The following is an 18,223-nucleotide window of genomic DNA, read 5'->3' on the forward strand; positions in this document are numbered from 1 at the left end:
ATATATATATATATATATATATATATATATATATATATATATATATATATATATATATATATATGATAGTTACGCCACATTTGAGATGAAATTGGATCAAAATAATTCCTTTTGAAACTCTTCATGGTTTTATTAGGCGATATACTAGAGCACCAGGTGCACCCTCTCTAAATCGGCAACTGGTTTTATGATGCATGATCAAAAAAAAAAAAACCCCACATTTGAATAATTCCGTCTTTCCGCAGGTTGTCCATACAATTTATTGCAAGAAACGTACTTCCGGTCTCTTCATCCTGTGTAATCCAACATGGTGGGTGAAACGAATATTTACATTTTATATCGGCATTCATCGATGAAGTAAAAGCGTTTTAAGTTCACATAAAGTCACCATCATCGAGCTTTAATATCAGTAACCTGTTCTAGACCTTTGAAGCTTCATTAAAATGAACAGAACTACCTGTACATCCAGTTTTACTAGATGTCAGACAAACCTGTACACTGATTATTCAGAATAGTTTGTTTACAATTTTTACACTCTTGTGCACTGTTCTAACATTTGAAACCTTTCTAAATATTATTAGATTGTTGGAGACTTTATTAAATTTTGAAGTATTGAACTTGAGATGACTCCAAATTTTTTAGAAAATTCAAAAATATTCAGTGATCATCAGTTAAAACTAGGCTGCAAAAGATTATTCTTTAATTTGGATATGTGTGAAGCACAAGTAGGAAGTATTTTTGGAGCATGATCTTGCATTCAAAACTGTGAAATACACATATACTCATAACAGAGTTTACTTCAAGTGATCATAGTGTGAATACGTGTGTTGATATAGATTTGTTACAGTGGGTACCGATCTGTACAGGTTATAGGCATATGGCATATATAAGTTTAAGTACTTATATAGATGCAGAAAAAGCAGATATTTTGTTGAGATTATTTTGCAAACATGAAGTCTGTTCTTGCAACCTGTCAGGTCCTTTTCTTTTGGTACTGATAGCTTGAATGGGAGAAAAAAAGGGGGTTAAATGAGTCCTGCTTATTATAAAGTTTTAGTAATAGTGAAAGAAGTGTGGAAATTGACATCCTATGCTGATTACTCAATACACTGCATTTGTGCATTTTTTTTTTTATTTATTTTTTTGTTTTTGGTCAACAGACCACAAGAAACAAGAAGACAAGAAAGTTGAGGGGACATGTCAGTCATGGACATGGTCGTATAGGTAAGCAAAAAGGAAAAACTTACTTTGCATACTTTCATGTTAGGTTTCAGTAATATACATAAGAAAATTTGTTCAAATGAAGAAATATAATGTATATTGTGTTCAGTGTACCGTCTTATTTACTGTTTCTAGGAAAACACAGGAAGCATCCTGGTGGTCGTGGTAATGCTGGAGGTCAGCATCATCACAGAATTAACTATGACAAATAGTAAGTAACCCAATATTAATCACGTAATTAACTATGACAAATTGTAAGTAACCCAATATTAATCACGTAATTAACTATGACAAATTGTAAGTAACCCAGTATTAATCACAGAATTAACTATGACAAATAGTAAGTAACCCAGTATTAGAATTAACTATGACAACTAGTAAGTAACCCAATATTAATCGCATAATTAATTATGACAATAAGTAACCAAATATATTAAAATAATACACACTGAGACACAGATTCATATTGACATATTTTAACTTGTTTATCATTTATGAGCAGTGCATTTTTGTCTGACCAGCATTTTTATATGATTTAAAAGGGTGTTGAATGGTTTATTTGATAAAATTAAATGCCTAGAATATTTTTCAGCCATCCAGGTTACTTTGGTAAAGTTGGTATGAGGTATTTCCACAAGACTCTTAATAAGTTCTTCTGCCCGTCTGTCAATGTGGACAAACTTTGGTCACTGGTGTCAGATAAGACCCGGGAAACATACAAAGATAATAAAGACAAGGCCCCAGTCATCGATGTTGTGCGAGCTGTAAGTTAGATATTGAAGAAGTCTTTTAATTTCCAGTCAAATTAGTACTGACATATTACCAACATTTTGGTAAAAATTTTCATACGGCGCAAATGTCACATTGACACTGACTTGGAATGTGCCATTGTCACATTTAGCCTTTTTCTTATCCCGATCACTGCTTTCTTTAATAGTAGTTAAGTGTTCTTTAGTGGCTGAGGGCTTTTTAATACTTATTTTTGAAACCATTTGCTCTTATGTACATTACTGCTGTGATAATGGTGTTTAATTACAGTAAGAAAAATCAACGCAGGTGTCACTACTCCTTTGTGATTGAAAAAAAAAATAAGTTAAAGCCTTGGTAGCTGCAGAACTGAAGCTCTTTGGGCAAGAAAATTCTGACAGACAAACCAATGTCTGTTTGGATTTTCTTTTCTAGAGAGCTACAGCTCTGCCATAGAGCCTTGGTAGATAATGAGATATGTTATTTCCTTCAGATCAGATATGTATCAGATATGTATACTTTTGTTGACAGGGATACTACAAGGTTCTTGGGAAAGGTCATCTCCCCAAACAGCCTGTTATTGTAAAGGCACGTTTCTTCAGCCGATCAGCGGAACTGAAAATCAAGAAAGCTGGAGGATGTTGTGTTTTGACAGCATAAATTGTGTATAAATGTGGTCAGACTTTCATTATTAATAAAAGTAATGAAAGTAACTTTTGTGTTATTATCGTTCGTGTAGGAGAATTTCTTTGTCCTCTGCTTTTGCAAAAAACTTGGAGACATTTAATAAATCTCATTAATCTGTCTGTCCCTTTGTCCTTATGTCTGAAACAAAAACTTTAATCTTAATGAGAGGAGATAGGGATTCCATATTTCACAAGTGCATCACCTATGATGAGACCTTTCCCATTGTACCTCTGATTTTTGACTCATGACTGGACCTTGAAATTTGACGTACTTTTCAAGAATTTAATCTTGGCCATAGCTTTTGCAGCTGAGGTGACGAGGCTTTTTGATCTTGACCTTAAAGTTTGACCATCATTTCAAATATTTCAACTGTTGTCGTAGCTTTGCACTGTAGAGACAGAGCTTTCATATTTTTCTGCTGTGTATTACATGTGACAAAACTTTTCAAAATGCACTATGAATTTTGACCTCGTAACCCAGACTTTTAAAATCTTCAACCTTGGCCGTAACTTTTGAACCAGAGCAAATCATATTGAAAATATTTTTTTGAGTATGATGGAGAGACCAGACAGTAACAATTTTACATAGATAATTGCATCCCAAGCAATAAGACCCCAATTGCAGAGGACCACAATTCTCGTAATCTTTTTTTTAAAATTCTTCAGAGTGTGGATACAAATGCATGGTATCTATAAATCTACAAAAGAAGATAAAGGTAGATAAAAATATGAAGAAATACTTCGAACATCAAAGTAACAACCAACCATCTTTTTGAAAAAAAATGCAAACAAACATTCAGCACCATCAGGGACAAGCCTGCTTTATTATTGAAATTCCTGTACATTGTACATACCATGGTATATTATTGTCTATATCAAAATGGGCCAAAAAATTCCTTCGGTTAGGCCAAGGTATGGTAACTTAGCGAGGGAATGCGGCTCATGCGCCGTGGAAGCATAATATGATAGGCTTGTAGGGTAGTTTTTTTTTTAAAAATTGTTTTGTATTCTCTAGAACAGACAGCAAAACACAAAACGATACATTCCATTTATTTATATCGACATTATAACATTCAATCCTACTTCCTGCTGTTGATTGACTTTGTAGGGGATGTTTAACTTCATGACGGTATCTTTCTCATTCAGAAGCTTCTTCAGAATCTCTTGGTTTGAATCCGCTATCGCGGATTTAGTAAGCCGCTGCTCTCGGATCCGTTCAGTTAATGCCTCTTTCTAAATTATAAGTAAATTATTCTGGGAATAATTTTATACATGAAGGACAAAAAAGTTTAGAATGCAAGTCCTAAATATCATTATTGTATCCATATGCATCGGAACCGGGGGGTGGGGGGGGGGGGGGTTAGCCCCCTTTTTTATTTACAAAGATAGACATAATATAGGCTTTGAAAACGTTTTTTGTTGGTTTGTTCCCCCCCCCCCCCCACTTTCAATTTCCTTCCGATGCCTATGGTATCATTATGTTCATTGGTAAAATCTACCAAATGATATATTATCCCTCTCCCTCCCAACCGAAAAAAGTTCCACGTGGAAGAGAAATGAAATCTAGATTATACTGGTTTTCTTCAAAACCTTTACTTCTCTTGCACACATATATAATAACGATGTACATACATATATGCATGTATTCTCTTTAGAGAAGTGGACAGGCTTTCGCCTACATCCATGATGTAGGCGAAAGCCTGTCCACTTCTCTAAAGAGAATAATATGCATGCAGTTTTTACTTTCAGTACAGATATGACAAGGTTTTCAAATATAGATGTACCAATATATATAGCTAATAACGTTAAGCTTAGCGACAGGGTTACTCATGTCCTTGTATTCTTTTTTTAGTACATCCATAAAATTGATCAACAGTGAGTTCTGTTGTAACATGTAAATATGCCTACCATTTGTCCCATTGAAGTGCATTCCTTTTGGGTTGCTTCCAGTTCTTCTTGTGGTACCCTGAACAAATGCAGCAAATCTTTCTTCCCTTCATTATCTGTGAATTTCAAGTGTTAAAAGAGTAGGTACCACTTAATCATGTTACAAATTCCATGGAGCTATCAATAATTTAGTTGATATTCAACATGATTCAACAACATAGCTGCATTTAGTATTACCAGAATTATAATGGGACTAATGACAGAAACAAAAAGCCCATGGGTCAAAGTATTCTCTTTAGAGAAGTGGACAGGCTTTCGCCTACATCCATGATGTAGGCGAAAGCCTGTCCACTTCTCTAAAGAGAATAGGGTCAAAGCGCTGACATGAAAAAAAAAATGTTTTTTTTCCCTCATGAAATTTGACCTCACCCTAGCCTCAAAGGGTAATGACATAACCAAAATTGAATCCATGCAACATGATTTTTGTTTATTTGTTTGTTGTTTAACGTTCCTCTCGAGAATTTTTCACTCATATGGAGACGCCACCATTGCCGGTGGAGGGCTGCAAATTTATACCTATACTCGACACTCAGGGCCATTGAGCAGCGAGGAATCTTTTTCGTGCTAACACCTACTGCGACACGGTTTATACAGTTTCATCCGAGGGACCGGTCTCCACGTCCCGCAGTGGATTCGAACCCGCGACGTAGGATCAGCTCCTTACTCCGCGACTCTAGAGGATACTTCAGTAATTAAACTGTTTTGAAGATTTTAATTTTTTTTCTCTCAATATACATGCACTATATAAAATTTGATCCACGATTGTAGTCTCGCCCCAAGCCAATTGCATCATGTCGGGATTTTTTCAGTCAGAGGTCGGAAAAACAACCTCGAGGTTGTTTTTCCGCTGGTCGGAAAGGCCCGAGAAGTTTCGATTGGCCCTAAGAAGCTAAGCCCATGGTTCATATAATTATAAAAAGGGAATTTGAAAGCACACAACTTGGGAATATTTGCATAAACAGGTTTTAGTGTGCGATTGCTACTCCTGATTTTTTTTTTTTGAATTTCCTCATGATTTATTTCCATGTAAAACTTGATTCCTTCTGTGGTCCTACTCCTTGGGACCACGATTTGAACCACTCTCTACGATTGGCTCTTACAATCTGAGAGGGGAATAAAAGAAAACTCTGCACTACCTGAGGATGCTTGCATATTAATTAAGCCCTGTTTTTCTTAAGAAGATTCATACATATTACCATGTAAGACTTTGTGAACTGTGGCCCCACCCATGTTGTGGCTATGATTTGACAAACTTGAATCTACACTATGTTAGGGAGATTTCACATAAATTTCATCTTTTTTGGCCCCGTGGTTCTTAGACGATTTTTAAAGGACCTCATCCTATTTTTCCTTTTCTTGATTATCTCCCCTTGGAGGGGATCCGGTGTAATGACGAAAAGTGACCCCCGTAGAATACTGACCGAGGATAACTTTTTTACGCAGAAAAATGAACCACTTTTATCGTAGAAATTATGGCCTTGGGGTCATTTTCTCCGTGTGGATTCTAGAAAAATGACCCCGTAGAATAATGACCCTGTGTCATTTTTTATACAAAAAACAAAAAAAAAAAAACCCAAAACAAAACAAAAACAAAAAAAAAACAACCTAACAAAATTGCATGGTTTTGGTAGGAAAATTCTTGTTAGGCAAATACATAGGGGGTTAAATCACGCAGCCTTATAATATAAAGTGTTCATTTCTAAAGCTTTAAAGTTAAAATAACAAGATGTTTTATTCCCATTAAAGGAAAACATAACAAGGATGTAATGATGTTCTTTGACTCTTAGAGCAAGAATATGCGTTTTCTTTGATTTGTTTTATCACGTTTAATAAAAGTTTCCACAATTGAAACTATTTAAAAATTCAAGATCATTTTCTTAGCTGGTGTAAGAAAGAGAAACATATAAATAAACAAGAGGCCCATGGACCACATCGCTCACCTGAGCACATTGGCTATCGGTTCAATATTGAAAAATTTACATGGTGTGTGTGTGTGTGTGTGTGTGTGTGTGTGTGTGAGAGAGGGTGTGTGTGTGTGTGTGTTGGAGGGGTGGTGGCAAACTTGAATTTTACACTACCTTAGGATGCTTCCATGTTAGTATAACTAATGGCTATGCTGTTCTTGAACAGAAGATTGAAATTTTTTTTAAAAGATTTTTTTCTTATATTCCATTGTAAAATTTTGACTCACTCTTTCTCCCCACAGTCTCTCTCCCCCTTCTCCACTCTCTCTCTTTACTCACTCTCTCCTTCCTTACTCTTTCTACCCACTCTCCTTACTCTTTCTCCCCACACTCTCTCCCCCTACCCACTCTTTCTCCTCACACTCTCTTTCACCACCCACTCTTTCTCTTCTCTCTTTCTCCCACTCTCTCTATCCTTACTCACTCTTTCTCCCCATTCTCTCTTCACACTTTCTCGCCATACTCACTCTGTCTCCACACCCATTCTTTCTCCCCATTCTCTCTCTCCCTACTCACTCTCTCTACCCCTCTCTCCCTCTTTTACCCTCTCTCCCCTCACTTTTACCCTCTCTTTTTGTTTATTTATTGTTCCGTCTGACTCTTTAGTTTTGTGAAATAAACTATGTATATGCAGAACACATAGATGTTTCATAGTTTATTTACACTAACAAATAATGGAAAAAATACTTATTCTATAAAAAAGAGAAAATTCTTATCATTATTTAAAAAAAAATATAAAAAAAAATTTCTTGATCTTTTTAGTTTAAATCTGATTTAGCCGAATTGTTTATATTTGTAAAAAATGAATGTAATTTGTAATTATAAGGCCGATAACTTCACACAACAGAAAATACTGCTTCCAAGTTCACAATTTGATCATTGCGTTATTTATTTGCGCATTTAATTTTATATGCTTTAAGAACAATATTTATATGCTTACTAACATGCAAGGGACATGATATGTCAGCTTAAGCTTGAAATCCCATTTGGATATTATTTGATGTACCGTTATGAAGAGTAGATTTCCGGCTGATGTCCTAAATTATCCACAGAGAAGAGGTCTATAAAATATTCTTTATTTGACCAAGTATGTAATTAGGGTTCGACATTCACTATCCCTTTCCCTTGATTGCATCCAGTTTATTTAAATTCTATATTTTTATAATTTTTTTCCTGTTCAGACATCGTGTCGTTGCGTTGAATGTTAGCCAAAATGCACTTGTATCATGACTCCCTCGTTGTTCTACGCATTACCCGGTATGTAATATTTTCTCATTGCATATAAATGTTCTTTTGGATTTTTATTCAAATGCGCACTGTTAATAAACCTACATGTAACCTTACTTGTTGCATGGTTCTACTTTACTAGCCATAGATTTCCACTTAACGTTTTTGAATGGATAGTGTTAAATGATTAACCGTTGGACCATCAGTGTAATTTGAGTAAATGTTCACCTTATAACACGCCCTAGTCATGCTTCTGGGAAAATTAAAATCATTCAATTATAAAAGCAAAATAGCCATTCAATCAAAACAGAGAGCCATGCAAATTGTGGGCTTAAAAAATTGGTACAAGTTTGCCTCTGTCGCGCATAGGCGCTCTCCTCAAACTATGTAACATTATAGAGATAAAGTTTGTAAATCGTAAAGCACTTGAAATAAGATTCAATTCTAAGTCTGAAGGAAGAATGAAAGTTATGAAAAGGACGGGGGAGGGGGAGCGAACATGTTAAAAATTAATGTCCGCAGGCTTTATTTATATGACAGGAGCAAAAATAGGGAGAACCATACTGCAGTGCATGGTTTGGAGACAAGCCAATCTTATTTACAAAAAATTATCAATCTTGCGCTCAATGGTTAAATTAATAGAGCCACATATATATATATATATATATATATATATATATATATATATATATATATATATATATATATATATATATATATATATATATATATATATAAAAGAAGTGAAGGAGGGAGGAGGTAATTTGCTCCCTCACCAACAAACATTTCATAGTAAAAAAAAAAATCAGGAGAAGCAGTCATCTCTAGGCCTTTGCCGAACTCCCCCAACCCAGGTATCACATCTCATTTCTAAAGGTTTTATTATATAATGTAGTGAAAAAATAGGGGGTCAGATTTCTATGCATTTTCCCAAGTCAAGAATTTCTGATCCACTCTGATCCACATAAACCCTTGACCGAATAGACTTAGTTTGACGGGGTAAGAAATGCACTCTCTGATTGGCCTCATACAAGTTTGCATGAGCAATTTTGGTTGGTATTGGCTTGCGAGCCCAGTGGTTCCAGAAAAGAAGACAGAGTGTGTCAAGTTTATATAGGCAGACACTGGACAGTGGACAACTGGTGATCAGACAAGCTTACCTGCATGAGCTGATAGTTCAGGTGAGGTGAAAAAAGAGTACTGTAGAAGTACTTTTTCTGCGTGGAATTTGTCCCAGTATACTTAAAGTACATTTTAGGCATATAGTGGCAATTTAAGAAATCCGCGAAATTTTGTACACGTGGATTGAAAAGAAATTATGTTTCCGCGGAATTATGACCCCGTGGAAAAAAGTACGTTTACAGTATGTTTAAAAATAGCTTAAAAGTCTGACATCTTGCAAAAAAGTATATATATATCCTGCAAGCTGTAGCCATCAGAATTTTCAATTCCTAATTCCTGCGACTTCTACCTTGTCTGAGTTGACCTTTGTTTAGGGTCATCCTATGACCATAATCAACCTTCAGATTAAGTATGATTTTATAAAGTGAAATACCATGTATTTTAAAGCATTGATACCACACGTGCCTTTGCTATCATTTTAAAATTGGGCGACAGATATTTTGGCAAAGACATGAGCGATGTAAAACTGATAGTTTCAGCATCGTGCAGTGTATAGTTTACATTGTTTTTACACAGCTTACAAATTGATTTTTTTTCTGGAGACTTATTTTCTTTGGCATCATATGATGAAGTCGGTTTTACCGATTATTTTTAAGTGAAATAAATTTGAGCAAACTATTTGACATATTATCTCTGATCTGTTACTAGATTTAGATCTTTAGGTCATTGATTAGCTTTGTCCCTTACCATTAAACACTGGATTTCTTAGAAGAAAAGTTCGCTTCTTTTTCAGGGATCCGAACTCATTCAGAATCACTAGCATGTGATTGTTGTGTTCCTGTTGCAAGAATTCCCTGTAAAGCTAAAAACAGACGACTAAAATAACCCACAATTTATACCCTATTAAACACACACACAACCTCTCTCTCTCTCTCTCTCTCACACACACACACAACAACAACAACAACAACAACAAACAAACATTGGCACAAACAACACTGTCATGTTCTAAATTTTGAATTTACCGGGGTGGGGGTAAATACAAAATGTTCTAAATTTTGTATTTACTCCCACCCGGTAAATTCAAACTTAACGAACATGACAACTCTTTTAATTACAGTCAGCGAAAGTCACAAGTCACAGGGACACACTTTTCGTTGCAGTGTAGTCAAAGAAACCCTATTCTTTTTTTTAACCTTCCCATTTTTACGTATTCGATATACTGACTCGAAAATGATTTCCTTAAAGAAGAATCCTTCCACCCCAATCCCCAACCCAATAGATTAGTTCTTGAGTTTTGGCATTTTTTTTTTCATTTTGAACTTTTTTCAGTGTTTAATTTAGTTAATCATTTTCTTGGCCTAGTTGATTATTAGTATTTCTTCTGATCTCCCACTTTGGAAAAACGATGCTTGTAATCATCAATACTTTTCCGCATCATATATAGCCGAAGAGTTATGTACACGTGTAGAAAACGTTTTCTTCTTGTGATCAAGATGCTCAAGAGAGTTTTACCGATCTCATCAAAGTTTGTTCATCCTCCCTCTACATGTATTTGTAATGCATGTTTGTCGTGAATGCTTTACTAAATATATTAGATAAGAAAGATATATATATATAAGCGTCAAGTGCCTGTGGATATTATGCCCAAACATTGCCCTGCTTTTCAAAGCAAAATATTTCATTTTTGATATTATTACATGTATATGAGCTCAATATATCACTAGTATTTAGTACAAATACCTGTATATCAGTATACGCCTCTTGGTCGTCAAAGTTTCGTTCTATATAATCATTTACAGCAATCTTGGCGCTAACAAGCCGTTGCTCTAGCTGTTCTGAAAAATAGGGAAAAAAATCACCGAAATCAATAAATTAGCACGCAGTAAATAGTCTCTAAATAGTTTATGTCATTTCTCTCCCTGCATTTTACATGAATTTTTCATCTCAGAACAAGTTGGTGTCACATCAGACCATGTTTATTACGTAATGTACTTTTACACAGAGTTGAGGGTCTCTATTTCAGAGATAATGTCAACTTCCGACATTTTTTTCATGGTGAATTATCATGTTTTTTTTCTCTGTTTCGTGCCTGGAGAGTTTTTAACTGTTGTCTGCTGCCCAATCAGTGATATTTATTTTTCTTGCTTAAATAAAATGTACATACATGTACTAGTTAAAATTGTTTTCATGGAATAATATAAATTTTGGAGTTCGTTGTCACAAACTTAAGACAGCCTCTAGAAGAAAATTATGATGAAATTATCATGTAAGAATTTGCCCCCCCCCCCCCGAAAAAAAACCAACAAACAAACAAAAACAAAACAAAACAAACAAACAAACAAAAAAACGGTCAATTTACTTTTTTTTGGTGAGAATATCATTATCAAATCGTGCTGGTGACTTTTTTTTTTTTTAAAGGGGGCTGTCGTATTTATGTAGAACATAAAATTAAGTATCACTTCTGGATTATGTTATTTTTTAAAGAAATTTATTTGTATAAATAATTTCATGAAAGAATTTTCAGACTTATCCTTTGAAGCATTTGCACCATGCAGTAGATGATGATACTGTCTGAAAATAACCCCTCCCCCCATGCTTATTTTTGCATTATATACCTCTCGATAGTAAATTTAGCAGACAGACGGAAAAACGACAGAAATTCTAGCTTTCGAGCTTCACATAAACGATGCATTTTTTTTTAAATCCTAAAGCTAATTACAGTTTGATGTTTTGTCAATTTTGAATGCATATTCTAATTCACCAAATAAAATGCACTAGTCTAGTTCTGCACTATTATCGAAATCTCTTGTAGTTTTTAGATTTTACAATAGTTTGAATCCTGATTTGGAATCAAATTAAAAAAAAAACGAGTAAATGTTTTTCAAATTTATAATGAATATGTACGATAGGCAGATTCCTTATGGGATAACACTTCAGTAACAAAAATAAATAAATAAATAAATAAATAAATAAATAAATAAATAAATAAATAAATAAATAAATAAATAAAATAAAAATAAATAAAGAAAAAATAAAGAAAAAAGGAAACATATGCTCTGTATGAAAGTAGTACTCATGTGTTGTCATAGTCCTAACACTTGTACATCTATACAATAAATTGTTATATACTTTTCATTTAAGAATATTTTTTTATCTATCCAATATTCATTTAGCAGTATCAAAATTCTGACTCTAAACAACAGTAGGCAATTCAATGTACTGTATCCTTTATTAATGTAGAAGATCGGTACACCAATTAAAGAATATTTTTTCCTCAAAATTAGTGTCTTCCCACAATTTTTTGTTAAAATAAAATATATGGTGTTACGACACCAAAGTTTTCTATTTTAATAAAAATTTGTGGGAAGACACTAGTTTATGTCCCTAGGTGTTCATTTAACTTATTTTTGAATGATATAGCCATCCAAATCGATAGACATGCAATTCGTATTCTTATTAAAAAAAAAAAAAATTAGGTGTATAAAAAGGGGGTTGGGGGATTGGATAAAACTACTGTCGATTAGGAGAAACATGCATTTAATGATTATCAATTATCCAACAAATATTTCCCGCAAACAAAATGTCTTACAAGGATTTTTTTTCACCTTAATTGTCTTAAATGAATAATATCTGTATGTACTTTAAGCTATTTCACAAGACGGTTGACTCAAATGTATCTTTTCAATAAGTAGAATATTTATAGACAACGATTATTTTTCACCTTTCTGATATATTAGTAATTTATAGGTAACGATCTCATAAATTTCACAAAATATGTCCATTGTCAACAAATGACATTTCCCGCAGCTCTGAATTTTATATAATACCACTGACAACGACCATGATACGGTACATAAAACGATATCATTGACCCCTTCACCCACCTCGTTCCTCGCGGACAAATCCGCTTATACTCGGAACAGCCTGGTCCTCGGCTAATTTCATGTACTTTTCCAGCTCTGGCTTTTTCATTGACAAAAGGCGGAATTTGGAATCAGCTAGAAAGAATTAATGCTGAGTATATATATCAGTAAAATGGAGTAAATAATAAGTAATAAAATCAATGTACATCGAGTCTATAATATGCATATTGTCCATACATACTATAATCATGTGAAATTCATATACAAAATATGTCAAATGCATTTTTTTTTCTACGGGTTCTTGGTTTTTTGTTCATTCCATTTAAATGTCTGTCTTACCGACGTCTTCTCTCATCTTTCTCAACAACTCCTTCTTTTGTCGCATTACGTCTTCCTCGACGCGAAGAATTTCACTAACACGTCCTAGTAATTCGTCCATACCTTCGAACTTATCTGCAATCATTTCCATCAAATCTTCCGAGTATTGGAGCTTTTCTTTGCTGTACATTATATTTTTCCGTAGAGACTGATACAAGTTTTGAAGCGCATTGTTGCTTTTTGACATTTCCAGCAGACAATTCAACATTTGACCATAGTCTGCCAAAATAGCTTGATTTCCAACATCTTTGACTGTTACTCCTCGAAAAAGTCTAAAGAATTTTGACATTTTGTTTCGATATCAATATTATGCGATTTGATATGAAATCACAATGACCAGGACGTCACAATAAAGTATTGTGACGTCATTTAACTTGGATTGTCAGATAAATCGTACGATTTTTATTCTTTGTAGTTCTATGGTTACTAAATTCAAAAGTATTAGTCGACTACATGTACTTTGAAATGATTTATTAAAAAAATATTAAAAAGAAAAAGAATCCATATATGTATGTACCTAAATCAAATTATAACCATTTCAGTAAAAAAAAAAATATTTGTTATAAAAATGAAAGGATTCAAATAGATGTAAATCAAATTATACCCAATTTTTTTTAATCTCAATTGTTAAAAAAAAAATTCTGGTCATTACCCAGCTTACAATCGGCGTATTAGCTGAGCGGCTGTTGCGCTGTACACATACAGCTGACTTTGTACATCAGCCCTCCCATCCCGCCAGCCATTCTCTGTCAAACTCATCCAGAAGCTTCTCTTGTTTAGTTGGTATATATCATATCTGAACATCACTTCCGAATTAACGTGTAGACAGGAGTATAGCTTAACGAAGGTAAGCCATGGCCGATTCTGAAGTTTCTTTCTCTTTTTATGTATGATCACTTACATGATATTCTGTGGATTCTTTTGAATTAATTCATAATTTTACCGACATTCTCTCGTTTTTTACTTCGACAATGAGAAAAATGTGTTTTCTACGCATCTCTCTTCATCTTTTTGAAAGAAAGAAGGAAAAATAAAAAAAGTTTAGTTCTTAGGTTAACCACTACCTAGAAACCTTATTTTGTGGTGATTCATATTTGTGTTCGGGTCTTTAGTAATGAATACAGTTAGTATTTGAAATCGCTTTGATCAATTTTGATAAGGAGCTCCATTTTTGACGAGGCAGCATGTTTTTGTAGAATTTATTAGCTAAATATTGGTACATTATCGCCTGGCTCGATTACTTCAGGGCAGAAACAATCTACAGAAGTCCACAGTTCATGCCGAATAATCTGAGGCATTGATATCGACCAATATATACCAGTAAAAACAGAAAAAGTCCTATCAAAAGAAACGGTTTTCTCTTTCCCTGTCGGCGCTGTGTTATTGTTTGAGAAAACTTATTACGTAATGTCTTGTAACTTTCGATTTGGAGATGTCTACGATTTCGTTATGGAACCACTGCCTGCTGTGCTTGATGCTGAGCTAACACTTGACTAACAACATTAGATTTGTGTGCTATATGGCTGACCTCTACAGAGTAACATCTGGATAGGTTCATCACGCTAGTTACTATATAATGTGTAACAGAAACACAGATTTGACCAAAGTGCCATAACATTTACTTTATGTGCCACCTTTTGATACTTAACAAGATCTGTACATATATATTTTTGGGGGAAAAAAGTCCAGACACACGGGTTGTGTATATTTTGTTTATTTTATTACCCCCACGTTTATCTGCAGCAAATGCGTAATATTTCTCATCAAGATGAGGTAGCATTCCAAGAATGCTTTTGGAACAGGAATTTTATTCCGTTGAAACATCCGCCAACGCCAAAATCACACCCACATAACCAACCCGTAATACAAGACTTCGTTGCAGTGCATCTTAATCATGCCTTATTTATTGTCATCACCGGACTGTAAAAAATGTTTCAGAACTAAACATGTTGCCCGGGATAAAAATGTGAACTGTTGTGGCCCCGAGTCTTGACAGCTCCAAATGAAATATAGATTTTGTCAAACGTTACACTATCCAAATTTGACCAAGCGTGACGTTAGCATTGAAATTGTTTGTTTGATACGTCATTTTCCGCGCCATGCACAATGAAATGTAGTGTTTAAAAACGCACTTTCACAAAAACATGCATAAACAGTTGGAATCAAAAAGTTATAGCTGTGTCTCGTCTACAAATTCATAAAATTAAGGTAAGACTAAATGATCCATAGACATGTACTTAACAGTAAATTAATGTCTCGATTTTGGAGAGAGAGGGAGAGAGGTTGATTTCCGCATTGGAAAGATATCTACGATAAATAAAGTTGTAAGAGATGCTGAAAAGATAACAGAACCGTTTAAAACTGAGAAAGCTATTCGGATCGTTTTATCTCGCGCGTTCGCACGTGCACACAGAAGTAATAGGTTCAAGCCAGTGTACATAGTAAAGTTCTATTTTTGGAAAATCAAAGAATACAGCAACTCATTTGAGAACTTCACGAAAAGTATTTCTTTAATCAGATAATACCTGGAACAGGTGTAATTCAGGTGATTCATCGCTGGTCAAAGTTACAGGTAAATAAATGTATCTTTGTAAGCAGTAAAAAACACGGACGGTGGGGAGTGGACCGTTAATACATCCCGAGTGATAAGTAGTGGTACGATAAATATTCCATTCATTGCTAGTATATGTCTACCTGGTTGTATGTAAGTAAAAGTCATCAATCATAGCTTAACTACCATATAGTAATGCATGACGTGTATTAGTGTTGGGTTAAATCTTTGATTTAATTTGTAAGAAATTGCGCTCTGGGAGAAATTTATTGTTTTCTGTGCTTTCATTATTTTTTGTGCAAGCTGGAATATTTCTCATTCTATGGTTTTATGTGTGAGAAAACATTTTATCGTGTAACATTGAAATGTAATTCAAGTCAAAGTAGTTAAGGATTAAAATTCGGAAAAAACAAGCTCCTCTTGTGTTGTAATTGAATCACACAAAACGGCTGTAATAATGTTTCCGAAGTTAAAAAGAACGAAATTAAAACTTTCTTTAGAGTCAGGTAACGATTTCTGACCACAACAATAAACAATGTGAATTATATGTAGCGGCGAGAAAACCGTGAACTGGCCGAAGCGAAACTGGTAATTATACGACACAATTCGGTGGCTTTTTATAGCCACTATCGTCGGCCTTCATTACATACAGAACGAGGAGAAATGAATTAGAAATATTGATTATTGAACCAGTGGCAAATAGAATAACGCTGAATATTACTATTAACATCAACATGGCGAACAAACTGAAGGAGCCAGATTGGGTGAGGTATGGGGGAAAATGAAGATTGGGGAGGGAGTTCAAAAGGTCTAAAGGCGTTCAGTTGATTTATATAATTATGTACATGTATTTTCATCTTATTTTAGGTCTTTCAAAATGGCACACAGGATCCCTATTCAACAGGACGATCTAAGTTTCGAAGAACGACAGAGCAAAGTGTGGGAGGATATGGAAAAAGATATGGAGAGGAGGCGCAAAGAATGGGAAAATGAGATAGAGAATATGAGGGGCGGATTCTTTAATCTGCGTCCGAGCAGCAACGGGAAGATGGAGGCATTGACGGACAAACTGGGTGGCTCGGACGACGCTAAAACAGCAATAGAAAACGATCAGTTTGGGAGACCTGTCTTTAGGGCTCGTTTTATTGTCAGTGACTATAAACCAGAGGAAGTCAGTGTGAAAATGGATGCACATAAACTTATTGTCAACGCAAAGCATGAAGAAAAAGGCGGTCAACGATCTGTTTCTCGTGAGTACAGTCGCGAAATCAATATTCCAAACGAAATCGATCCCATGGCATTGCACTGCACTATTTCATCTGATGGTGTGCTTACTGCAGAGGCACCGATGCCGGTACCAAATTATGCACCTATAACAGACAACAGCGGCACACAGAGGATAGTGCAGAACGTCAGCTCGACTGTGTCCAGTCCTCCTCCCAGGGGCACGCCACCATTGGGTGTCCAAGTACAAAACGCACCACCAACAACACACACGTCCACTTTCACTACCTTCATGTCGCCAAAGAGTGGTACTTCTTCCCCACCACAACAACAATATTCCGGAAGTACACCGCAATATCCCGGAAGTTCACAACAATATCCTGGAAGTACATCACAACCTCAGTTTTCCAGTAGTGTACCACCACAACCGTATCCCGGGGGTCCCGGCACTGCACATGTATCTAACACGAACAATCTTCAGCGCACTTACTCGGCACCCCCCTCACATGTGACATCCTCATCAACCACAACTAAATATGAATCTCGTGGCGGTTCTCAATCTCCTGCAACAATGGATAGGGAGAAAAGGTATCGAGTGGAGATAGATATTGAAGATTTCAGTCCGGATGATTTAAACGTGAAAACGTTAGACAAAAAACTTTTAATCAGTGCCAGAAGAGAGGAGAGAATAGGCTCTCGAACCTCCACCAAGGAATTAAACCGAGAATTTACTCTACCCGACACAGTGGACCCCATGTCAATAAAAGCCTTTTTTTCGGATTCCGGAAAACTCCTGGTGGAAGCACCTTATATGAGATCCATAGCAGTAGGGCATTTTTCCGAAGGAAGGGAAGGTAGTCCCCATTTTGGAATGGGTTCCCCCTTTTCTGGCAGATGACTTTAAAAATGCACAAATTTCCATTTAGCATAATGAAAAAACTAACGTTCTAAATACAAAACTGTTCAATGTAGGCGATAATATGCTCTCGTGTACATCATGGAATAAGTGATTGGATCGGACATGCTGATATTATATACATATGTGACAGCTATGCGTGTTAAATTATTACTCGGTTTCATTTGTTGAGGATAATATAGCAAAGATCAATATTAAGAAATGATTAACAAAACATTTTAATATTAACTAACATTATATCAATTTTGCTAAAGACATCTCAAATTCATCGCTTCTTGTTTACAAGGCAATAAGTATATCAATTTTTTGGGTCATATTATTTAATAGCATTTTTTTTATTTACAAATAAATGTAGGTCTTTCTGTATGTATTAT

General features: G+C 35.0%; 3 protein-coding genes across 5 annotated transcripts; 2 read left to right on the forward strand and 1 right to left on the reverse strand.

Moving 5' to 3' along the window:
• The first annotated feature begins 285 nt into the window (after positions 1-285).
• LOC133182621 (large ribosomal subunit protein uL15-like) lies at positions 286-2,681 on the forward strand. The gene is made up of 5 exons (XM_061317472.1): positions 286-310; positions 1,161-1,224; positions 1,357-1,432; positions 1,814-1,985; positions 2,500-2,681. Exons 1-5 carry the CDS (start codon positions 308-310, stop codon positions 2,626-2,628), a joined length of 444 nt encoding a protein of 147 aa, XP_061173456.1. The 5' UTR covers positions 286-307; the 3' UTR covers positions 2,629-2,681.
• A 1,007-nt stretch (positions 2,682-3,688) lies between these two features.
• LOC133189602 (uncharacterized) lies at positions 3,689-13,463 on the reverse strand. Its single transcript, XM_061325345.1, has 6 exons — positions 13,120-13,463; positions 12,802-12,915; positions 10,658-10,752; positions 9,662-9,776; positions 4,563-4,657; positions 3,689-3,887 (listed from the first exon to the last, which is right to left on the reverse strand). The coding sequence occupies exons 1-6, from the start codon at positions 13,445-13,447 to the stop codon at positions 3,708-3,710; spliced, it is 927 nt and encodes a 308-aa protein (XP_061181329.1). The 5' UTR covers positions 13,448-13,463; the 3' UTR covers positions 3,689-3,707.
• Positions 13,464-13,840: 377 nt separating this feature from the next.
• LOC133182642 (uncharacterized) lies at positions 13,841-18,215 on the forward strand. 3 transcript variants are annotated; one of them, XR_009720549.1, is made up of 2 exons: positions 13,841-14,005; positions 16,577-16,716. XR_009720549.1 is itself a non-coding variant. In XM_061317492.1 (2 exons), exons 1-2 carry the CDS (start codon positions 16,444-16,446, stop codon positions 17,829-17,831), a joined length of 1,290 nt encoding a protein of 429 aa, XP_061173476.1. In that variant the 5' UTR covers positions 16,308-16,443; the 3' UTR covers positions 17,832-18,215. The 3 variants fall into 3 exon arrangements, 1 of the variants encoding a protein (XP_061173476.1); XR_009720550.1 differs by lacking the exon at positions 13,841-14,005 and adding an exon at positions 15,465-15,730 and having other exon boundaries at positions 16,577-16,705; XM_061317492.1 differs by lacking the exon at positions 13,841-14,005 and adding an exon at positions 16,308-16,478 and having other exon boundaries at positions 16,577-18,215.
• The last annotated feature ends 8 nt before the right edge of the window (positions 18,216-18,223 follow it).

The sequence above is a fragment of the Saccostrea echinata genome, unplaced genomic scaffold (genome assembly GCF_033153115.1).
Source record: "Saccostrea echinata isolate AGI-Se365-2 ecotype Australia unplaced genomic scaffold, CSIRO_AGI_Sech_v1 ptg000001l, whole genome shotgun sequence".
NCBI lineage: Eukaryota > Metazoa > Mollusca > Bivalvia > Ostreida > Ostreidae > Saccostrea > Saccostrea echinata.